The 10508-nt window shown below is 55.7% G+C and overlaps 1 protein-coding gene across 1 annotated transcript in view; it reads left to right on the top strand.

Moving 5' to 3' along the window:
• The window catches only part of LRP1 (LDL receptor related protein 1), an 80770-nt gene that overhangs the window by 23112 nt on the left and 47150 nt on the right, over positions 1-10508 (top strand). Inside the window, 9 exon segments of the mRNA XM_058557863.1 lie at positions 1933-2095; positions 2206-2428; positions 3475-3664; positions 4144-4287; positions 5495-5731; positions 6951-7131; positions 7981-8203; positions 9552-9753; positions 10130-10255. Of these exon segments, the coding sequence (XP_058413846.1) occupies positions 1933-2095; positions 2206-2428; positions 3475-3664; positions 4144-4287; positions 5495-5731; positions 6951-7131; positions 7981-8203; positions 9552-9753; positions 10130-10255 (1689 nt within the window).

Genomic DNA, 10508 nt, shown 5'->3' with positions numbered 1-10508 from the left:
AGTGGCTGGGTTTGGGGGTGCATCAGACTTATAGGGGTAACACCTCATCCCTGTGACCTCTTTCTCCAGTCACCTTGGAGTGGGGTTTAACAGGGGGGACCTGAAGAGGAAACTCGTTTGATAAGGGCCTCAAATTGGCTCTTTCCCCTCCTCCTCCAGCTGAGTCCTGTGACTGTGAGTCAGTGTCAGGGCCTGGCCAAGTTCCTTGGGAGCCACGTTCCTGTTCCCTTTACCCCCCACCCCCACCCACCGTTAGGAAACAGCCCCTGAATCCCTGTGGGGAGCGGGGAGGACTAGGGAAGGGTTGAACAGAATGCCCTGTCATTATATCTGTAGCTGAGTGGGGCAGAACAATCCCTACTGGGTTGAGTGTGGGTAGCGGGGGTAAGTTTCAGCCAAAGGCAGGTCGTCCAAAGGTTTCTTTACCTGTTGGGGAGATTGGTGGTGGTGGCATGCAAGGCAGGGGTCCCAGAGTCACTGTCTTGGAAATTTCTCAGTTTGCAAGAGACATCACTTCTGATGGTGGCATTTGGAGGGGGCAGAAGGTGGATGGGAGCCAGTGGGTCCTGGAGAGGAGGGGCCCAGAGGATGCCAGCAGGGGTCCTCCCTGTCCCCAGACTTCCTGCCTCCTAGACTTCCGCTGCCCCTGCCCCACCTCTACTCTCTTCAGCCCTTTTTGGCCTCTTTGGTCTCCTCCAGACCCATGGCATAGGCTGAATGTGGGCCTCTGGTCTCCATCCTCCTCCCCCACTCACACCCTTCTGACGCTCCCCCTGTTTCTGAGCCATGCCTCGGTTTACCCTAGAGTCCTTTCATGGCCCTCCTCCTATAGTCTCTCTCCTCGAGCCCTATATCTTATTCCCCGCTCCTTCCCACCCTCCCAGGACATGAGAAAATTGAGCAATAGGGACATGGAAGAAACAGGGGGATGGTGGTGAGTAGAGGAAGTTTGGCTCATGTCACTGGTTCCAACATTTTGCCACCACTGGCCTTCCCTTTTCCATCTCTGTGGGTCCTGTATTTGACATTCTTTCTCAGATTAGATTTATTAATGGGTGCTCTGCTTTTCCGTTTTTATTTATTTATTTATTTTTAATTTTTTTGGTGAGGAAGATTGGCCCTGAGCTAACATCAGTAGCCAGTCTTCCTCTTTTTGCTTGAGGAATAGTGGTCCTGAGCTAATATCTGTGCCAGTCTTCGCCTAGTTTGTATGCGGGTTGCCGCCACAGCATGGCTTGATGAGCGGTGTGTAGGTCCGTTCCCCTGATCTGAGCCTGCGAACCCTGGGCCACCGAAGCGGAGCACGCAAACTTAACCACTATGCCACCGGGCTGGCCCCCTGCTTTTCCATTTTTAAAAGTCACGCAGCTTGTACAGCTCCCAGTCAGTACCCTGGCTGGCATGAGATGACTCGACTTACCATACAAAGTTGGTCAAGTCCAGCCAAAAGCAAAGATGTGTGGTGCTCTAGTCAGCCCAGGTGCTCTCATCTCAAGTAAAAACAGATTTTAAAAAATATTGGAATGAGTTAGTGGACCTGTCCTCACAGCCTTCTGATACCCCAAGAAGACAGTCACTGTTCACAGAAGGGCGAAAGTTGGGGAAGCTTGTCAGTCGTCCAGCCAGCCAGTGCTTACCCAGTGCCCCTGCGTGCCCGCCCTGAGCTTCGCCTGGGGAGCCAGCTGTGTGGGAGGATACTCAGGGACTTTTCTTTGGAGAAACCAGATCGGTGGAAAGGTGGCAAAGAACACAAGGTAAAGTGTGAGGCTGCCGTAACTCCCACAGGAGCTCAGGGAGGAGAGACAGCTGTAGCCTGGGTGGTGAAGGGGGCGCCGCAGAGGAGGTGGGCTTCCGGAAGGTTCTGCATGGGCAAAGGGTGGGCATGTCAGTGGGAGGACCTCCCCTCATAGCTCTTTCGTTCACACCCTCCAGATGTAGAACAGATGGCCATCGACTGGTTGACGGGCAACTTCTACTTTGTGGATGACATTGATGATAGGATCTTTGTCTGCAACCGAAACGGGGACACGTGTGTCACTTTGCTAGACCTGGAGCTCTACAACCCCAAGGGCATCGCACTGGACCCTGCCATGGGGTGAGAGTGGCAGGCAGGGGTTCAGGCCCTGGAATGGGGGAGGCAGAGGCCAGAGTGGAAGGGAGGGTGCCCAAAGTCCAGCCCCTGATTAATGGGCCATCTGCCCACAGGAAGGTGTTTTTCACCGACTACGGGCAGATCCCAAAGGTGGAGCGCTGTGACATGGATGGGCAGAACCGCACCAAGCTGGTCGATAGCAAGATTGTGTTTCCTCACGGCATCACGCTGGACCTGGTCAGCCGCCTCGTCTACTGGGCCGACGCCTACCTGGACTACATCGAGGTGGTGGACTACGAGGGCAAGGGCCGGCAGACCATCATCCAGGGCATCCTGGTGAGGAGGAAGCCTTTGCAGGGAAGCCGTTCTCTAGGCCTCCCAGTAAGGGGGCGGACAGTATGGGAGCATGGTTGCCCCCAGCCCTCTGGTGGGGACTTGGGGGGGCATGAGCACTTCAGGGAAGGAGAGGACCCGGCTTCCGCTGTAATGGGAACAGTCATTTTAGAGACACCTTTACTTCCCTTTTATCATTTAGTCCTTACAACAACGTCCGGGAGATGAGCAGGTGGGTGGCTCAGTTCCCTTTTGGCAGATGAGAAAAGCAGGGTTCAAAGAGGTTAAGTGATTTGCCCGAGGTTACACAGCTAGAAGAAGCACTTGAACTTAGCCTAGAAGCCCTGCTGGCTCACAGATGGCGCCTCCATTCTGGGATAATTAGGGTGACCAACCACCCCTGTTTTTCTGGGACTGCTCCAGTGTTAGCCCTGAGAGTCCCATAAACCCCCAGCAAACCCCTTAGTCTTGGACAAACTGGGACAGTTGGGTACCCTAGATAAATTATGTGGGTAGCGGGGGCTGTTACAGACTTGCTTGGGGCGAGTCTGTCCTCTCAGTGCTCCCAAAGCTGGGGACTAGAGTCAGGCTAAGAATGTGAATGTTCTCTATGGACAGAGTTTAGCGCCCAACTCCAATTCAGTCCAAAATCATGCCATCATCTACTGTGTGCCTGATTCTGTAGGGGGAGTGGCTCCTGCCCTCAAAGGGTTTAAGCGGAGTGGGTGGGGTAAGTCCACAAATCACCAGACAGTGGATAACAGCCAGAGAGATGGAGTGTAGAAGGAGAGACTGTCTCTGGTTAGAAGGTTCCAGAAGCTCTTCAAAGAGATGCTTTGTGAAGGATGAGTGGGACTTTGACAAGTAAAGATCTCAAGAGCAGGACAGTCCAGCCAGAGGAGATAGGAGTAAAGCATGGAATTAGACAACTGTGGAATGAATTTGGGAATGTAAATAATGAAGTTTGGATGAGAAGCTGAAGGGATCTCCAGGAGTGGAGGGAGGATTCCCTTCTCCTCATGTTGACCATTCCTGCCTGCCTGTCTCAGATCGAGCATCTGTATGGCCTGACTGTGTTCGAGAATTATCTCTACGCCACCAACTCGGACAATGCCAATGCCCAGCAGAAGACGAGTGTGATCCGCGTGAACCGCTTCAACAGCACCGACTACCAGGTCGTTACCCGTGTGGACAAGGGTGGCGCCCTCCACATCTACCACCAGCGGCGTCAGCCCCGAGGTGAGTGGGGCTCCCCAGCCCCTCCAGGGACCCTCCTGTGGGAACCCCTGGTTCTCTCATCTCGAGATTGCTTTTCTAGCCATCTACCCCAGACTACCTCCCCTGGCTCCTGACCATCCCCTGCCAGCCCCTTCCTGCCCTTCAGCCTCCAGATCCCGCCCCTGGGGAGCTCTTCTCCCCGTTCTGCTCGTGACGTAGATTGCCCCCCTTCATTCCCTGGCCGGTCTCAAGTAGAAGCACCTGGCCGTGGACGACTGTGTGACTCTCTCCCCTGACCATGGAAGCCCCCATCCGAGGGTCTGAAGGCTAGGTCATGGCGGGGCCGAGGAATTCCAGTCCTGTGACTTCCAAATCCTCAAACGGGACAACAGGCACAAAGACCGCAGCGGGAGGGAATGTGGTCAGACTTCAGGAAGCCTTCTCAAGGCCTGGGCACAGGGCCTCTGAGGGTCCTGACCAGCTCTCCACGCTGCCCCCAGTGAGGAGCCACGCCTGTGAGAACGACCAGTACGGAAAGCCCGGTGGCTGCTCCGACATCTGCCTGCTGGCCAACAGCCACAAGGCGCGGACCTGCCGCTGCCGCTCCGGCTTCAGCCTGGGCAGTGATGGGAAGTCATGCAAGAGTGAGTGACAGGGAAGGAGGGCGTGCCTGCTGGGATGGGTGGAGGGTGTCCTTGTCTGCCTCCCCACAGCCCAGCTGCTTCTGATGAGATGGAGAGAGTTGAAGGAACATACCCAGAGTTTCACCACTCATGAGGGACGGAGACAGAACTTGAACCCGCATCCGAGAACAGGGCTTTTCCCACTATCCCACTCAGGCTCCACAGAAGACCATAAAGTGGCCCATTCATTCATTCATTCAACAAGTATCTAGGGGGCATGTCCTATGTGTCTGGCACTGTCCTGGCAGTGAGGATTCAGCAGAGAATGAGATAGATGGTTTCTCTGGCTTCACGGAGCTTACAGTCTGGTAGGGAGACAGATGAACCAAGAACTATAGCTTCAGGTGGTGCTAGGTGTTAGGAAGAAAATACACAGAGAGTAGTTGGTGATGACAGTTTGGATACAGTGGTCAGGGAGGAAGGCTTCTCTGTGGAGTTGACATTTGAGCCGAGCTCTCTGTGAAGTGAGGAAGTGAGTCATGTGACTACCTGAAGGAAGAGCATTTCTAGCAGAAGGAATCACAGTGCCAAGGCTCTGAGGCCAGTGGGAGCTTGGCATGCTGGGAGCGTGGCAGGGGGGCGTGGCACTGAGCCGTGTGAGCGATGGGAGATGAGGAATGGGAGGTTGGAGTGTATTCTAACTGGAGTGAGAAGCTCTTGGTGACTTTAGAGCAAAGAAGTGACATGATTAGATTCACGTTTGTAAAAAGATCACGGTGGCTGCTGGATGGGGGATGGGCAGCAGGGAAGTGGCAGGAGGCTATTTCTGTGAGGTAGGCAAGAATTGATGTGGCTTAGACTAGGGTGGTAGCAGAGGAAGTGGTCAAAAGTGATCATATTCCAACATATTTTGAAGATGCTCCTTTTGGGCCACAGAAATTTCACTACCCATCAGTGGGCTCTTAACTGGAAACGTACTACTTGCTACCCTTGCCCCATTTCCCACCCCTATGGGGCAAGTAAAACACCCAGGGCATTGTCCCCTGGGCCTTGCATGTTTATATGTCTGTCCATATGACCCAGAGCCCCCACCACCCCCAAATCCCCTGACCCAGTACAGCCGGGCATTGCAGCCCCTTGGGCCACAGCCCCCGAGGCTGGGTGTTGGTATGTGTGTGTGCACACACGCATGTGTCTGACTTTGTGTCCTTTCTTGTGTCTGCCCTAGAGCCGGAGCACGAGCTGTTCCTTGTGTATGGCAAGGGCCGGCCAGGCATCATCCGGGGCATGGATATGGGGGCCAAGGTCCCAGATGAGCACATGATCCCCATCGAGAACCTCATGAACCCCCGGGCCCTGGACTTCCATGCTGAGACCGGCTTCATCTACTTTGCCGACACCACTAGCTACCTCATTGGCCGCCAGAAGATCGATGGCACTGAGCGTGAGACCATCCTGAAGGACGGTAGGGACCCCTGAAGTTGGAGGCGCGCGGATGGGACTCCCGAGGCACACAGCCCACCTGGGACAGGAAGCCATTTGGGGCCCAGGCATCTCTTTCTCGGTGCCCTCTCAGCATGGAGAGTCCCCTGCTGTCTGGCTGGCTGAGCTGGTTGGCGTGGAGATGAAGGGATAGACAGATTGACCCCTGTGTGACCCCCTTCTTGGCTGAGCCAAAAAGAAGTAGGAGGATGGATGGGTTAGGCAGCATGGGCCGTCCTTGCCAGCCCTTGGGAAAACTCAGGATCTCTCTGCCATTGGCTCTGAGCCCTGGAGCTGCATGCAGCACGCAGCCTGAGAGAGGCCTGAGGCCTTGAAGTGGAGCGGCGCACCAGCACATGAGTGCACGCACAGGGTCTGTGCAGCCAGGCTCACACTGCCGAAAGCTGCATGCTTACATGTCCCGCAAAAATTGTGTTTTGTGAGTTGAATCCAGTTTTTCCCTCTTAGTTGCTGGAGCAGGTCAACAGTGCATTGTCTTCTGACTGTCCATCTGCATGGAGGCTCTGAGCTCCTGAGTTCTGCCCCTTTCCTGCCGGCTGTTAGGAATTCCCAAACCTTCCCTCAGGCCCCCAGGACAGGGCGCCCTAACCACCAATCTGGCCGATGCAGTTACCCGCTTTGTGCTGCTCCCCACTCCCCACCCCCCACCACAGCTCAGAGAACCTCAGCAGTCAGCAATCACGAGACTTTGGGGAAATCAGAAGTAACTCCTCATCAGGAAAAGATTGGGGTTCTCTATGCCAGGGGAACTTGCTGTTTAAGCTCGAGATGAAGCCTTTGACTAAGAGAAAAATCACTTCCTGATTTATTCATTATGTTAGCTCAGGATTTTTAGGCTGGGACGTGGCATCACCCTTGTGCCCAGAGCCATGTGCATGTTGCTTCAGCTGTCCACCCAGCTCAGGCCCAGACATGCCCTCACAAGAGAGCCACATCTGCCACGGAGGTTTCCTGGCTGCTGTGTGCAGTTTTGACAGATTTAGTGCCCAACACAGATGTGGCAATACAAATGATCTCCCAGCTCCTTCTTCCAACTTCCATCCCCATCCCCCACAGCGTCTTGGGCACAGGAGGCTCCCTGCATTCCCTGTAGCCAAGTGTGCCTGTATCCCATGGGTCAGAGGTGGGCGGTTGGAGCTTCCTTTAAGGCTCTCCGTCATTGCCCCCTTCATCCCCCACAGGCATCCACAATGTGGAGGGTGTGGCTGTGGACTGGATGGGGAACAATTTGTACTGGACGGATGATGGGCCCAAGAAGACCATCAGCGTGGCCAGGCTGGAGAAGGCTGCTCAGACCCGCAAGACTTTAATTGAGGGCAAAATGACACACCCCAGGGCCATTGTGGTGGATCCGCTCAATGGGTGAGTCCTCCCAGGGCCTTGGGGTGGTGGGAGCAGGAACTATGTGGGTCTCAGAAGTGGGGATGAGACAGAGAGTGAACAGGGAGGGCGGCCTGGGTGGGATGCTTGGGCAAGAAAGGGAGGTTGAGAGGGGAGAAGGGGTCCTGTCTTCAGGGCAATGGGAGTGATGCTGTAAACACGTACGTAGAAATGTGACTGTCCTTCGCAGCTCAGAGCCCTCCGCTGCTCCCCTTGCCCTGAGAGTGAGACGCACATTCCTTATCAGGCTTGGGGTCCTACGGGGTCTGCCTGCAGCTCGTCTGACCTCATCTGCACCTCACTTCCTGCCCTTGAAAGTTCTGTTCCTCCCTCCCTGCCTCTGGGCTTTGCTCTCGGAGTCCCTTTGCCTGGACCTCCCAGATCCTTGCAGATCCAGCTCCTTCTCAGCATTCAGAGCTCAGCTCAGATGCCACCTCCTCAGAGCGGCCTTCCCCACATGCTGCCCGGTCTCTCTCCATGCCAGCACCCTGCTTCCTGTCCTTCCTGGCTTATATCACTCTCCCACGTGTGTGACCTTCTCGGTTGACTTGTTTTCTCTCTGTTTCCCTGGGTGGGACGTGCGCTCCAGGAGAGCAGGGGCCTTGTCTCTGACAGGTCCCCGAGTGTCAGACCTGTGCCCGACTCACAGCAGGCCCGCAACAAATACTTGCTGAATGGAGGAGCAAATGAAAGAAATGGGTGGGCCAGGGTCGAGCGGGGCAGGAAGACCCCTGTGAGAGGCTCTGGGGCAGCTCGCCTGGATTGGGGTCACAGGGGAGGCTGTTGATGGCAGGAGTGGCCTGTGCGGTGCTGACCAGTTGCTGCCCACAGGTGGATGTACTGGACGGACTGGGAGGAGGACCCCAAGGACAGTCGGCGAGGGCGGCTGGAGAAGGCCTGGATGGACGGCTCACACCGAGACGTCTTCGTCACCTCCAAGACAGTGCTCTGGCCCAATGGGCTGAGCCTGGACATCCCAGCTGGGCGCCTCTACTGGGTGGACGCTTTCTATGACCGCATTGAGACCATACTGCTCAATGGCACAGACCGGAAGGTGGGCAGGCGTGCACCTGTGTGTGGGTGTTCCTGTGTGCGTGGACCACGTTTGTGCGTGGGTGAAGCTCTGTGTGTGTGGATGTGTGGACATCTGTGCATGTCCGGGCCTGTGTGCTTCACGTGTGTTTACCTATGTACCTATGGATGCGTCCGTCTGTGTGCTTGGTGTCTCGTGGGTTGTGTTGTTTGAGGATTGCCTCCATTAGTGTATCTGTAACTGTGCGTGTTGTCTGCAGGCTTAACCACCTGTGTGCACGCCTGCATATACACATTGTGTGCTTCTCGGCATGTTTGTGCACATACACACAACACACATTGGTGTGTGCCTGCACTGTTTGCCTCTGCACCAGTGCGAGATGCCTGGAGATGGCGTATATGTATGCTTGTTCGTTTGAGTGGCTTCATGAGCCGGGTGCACGTCTAGGTGTGGACCGAGCTCTTTCACGGCATCTAAGGCCCTTTGTGATACAGCCCCGACTTCCTCTGTGGTCTTATTTCTCCCCCTCTTCCCTGCATCCTGACACTGAACAAGCGACGCTAGCCGCCTCTGATTCCCAGCACATGTCACAGGGTGCTGCCCTCGGTGCCGTCGCTCGTGCAGTTCTCTCTGCCTCCACCCAGCTCCTCCTTGCCTGGCGCGCTGTCCCTCTTCCACCCTGGACTGCCGTGTGTGCGCTCCATGAGACCATGGGCAGCTCAGAGCGGAGACCATGTCTGTCTCATTTCTTAGTGCCTACACAGCTTGGTCCTTAGAAGATCCTGGCAGGGCGGGCCCGGTGGTTTAGCGGTTAAGTGCGTGCGCTCCGCTGCTGGCGGCCCGGGTTCGGATCCCGGGCGCGCACCGACGCGCCGCTTCTCTGGCCATGCTGAGGCCGCATCCCACATGCAGCAACTAGAAGGATGTGCAGCTATGACATACAACTATCTACTGGGGCTTTGGGGGAAAAAAATAAATAAATAAATAAATAAATAATTATAAAAAAAAAAGATCCTGGCAAATGTTTGTTGGGTGAAGAAATGAATGGATGAATTCTGGCTGTCTGCTTAGTACTGTGTGTGTGTGTGTGTGTGTGTGTGTGTGTGTGTGTGTGTTGGAGGAATATGAATGAACATAAATGAGCCTGAGAGAGGACAGGATGGACAAGCCCATCAGCATCCTGCTGGGTTCAGGGTCTGGCACCTCGCTGTGCGCAAAGCTATCACCCTCAGGCCAGTGGAGGAAACAAAACCCACAGCCAGAACAGGGACAAATGAGTGTACAAGACAGTGATCCCCCTGGGCCTCTGGGCCTCCCTCAGGCACCCCATTTGTCTCCAGCTTCTTGGTAACCTCCCCTCCATTCCTAGATTGTGTACGAGGGTCCTGAGCTGAACCACGCCTTTGGCCTGTGTCACCATGGCAACTACCTCTTCTGGACCGAGTACCGGAGTGGCAGTGTCTACCGCTTGGAACGGGGTACAGGAGGCGCGCCCCCCACTGTGACCCTTCTGCGCAGCGAGCGGCCCCCCATCTTTGAGATCCGCATGTATGATGCCCAGCAGCAGCAAGGTACCCTTGGGACTGGGGCTGGGGACAGGGTGGGACCTAGATGGGGGGTGTGAGCCTCCTATGGGGGTAAAGGTGTTGCCCAGGGATCTTAGCTCTGACTTTTGAGGCTCTCGAGAAGAGAGGCCTCCAACCCAAATTGACTCTATTCTCGTCCCGCTTCCTGCCCGTGCCTGCGTCTCCTCTTCTCCAACATGTTCACTGTCCTCTCCATATTTCCTCTCTCTCTGTCTCCTCACTTTAATACATCTCCTCCCCTATCCTCTCGTCTCCCCCACCCATCCTCTCATCTTCCCTCTTTGGCTGTTCCTGACCCTGCTACAACCCATTCCCTGCCCTCCCCCCTCCCCTTCCCCTCCCTGCGGCCCCTCCTTCACAGTGGGTACCAACAAATGCCGGGTGAACAACGGCGGCTGCAACAGCCTGTGCCTGGCCACCCCTGGGAGCCGCCAGTGTGCCTGCGCCGAGGACCAGGTGTTGGACACAGACGGTGTCACTTGCTTGGGTATGAGGGGCCCAGTTGGAGTGGGAGGCAGGGGAGCAGACCCCAGCAGGAGGAGGCCACAGGGTCCAATCAGAGTCAAAGGAGGCAAAGAGGGCCCTGTGGGTGCAGTAGGAGGTGAGGGATGTGGGGAGAGAAGGCTCTGGGGGCCAGGAGGGGGCTTAGGGAGGAACAGGGGATGGGGGGGTCTGGGGCGCATGAAGATTAGGGGAAACTGAGGGATGAGCAGGACAGCCATGGAAAAAGGAAAATATTC

The sequence above is a fragment of the Diceros bicornis genome, chromosome 17 (genome assembly GCF_020826845.1).
Source record: "Diceros bicornis minor isolate mBicDic1 chromosome 17, mDicBic1.mat.cur, whole genome shotgun sequence".
NCBI lineage: Eukaryota > Metazoa > Chordata > Mammalia > Perissodactyla > Rhinocerotidae > Diceros > Diceros bicornis.
This window is presented reverse-complemented; position numbering and strand designations above follow the sequence as displayed.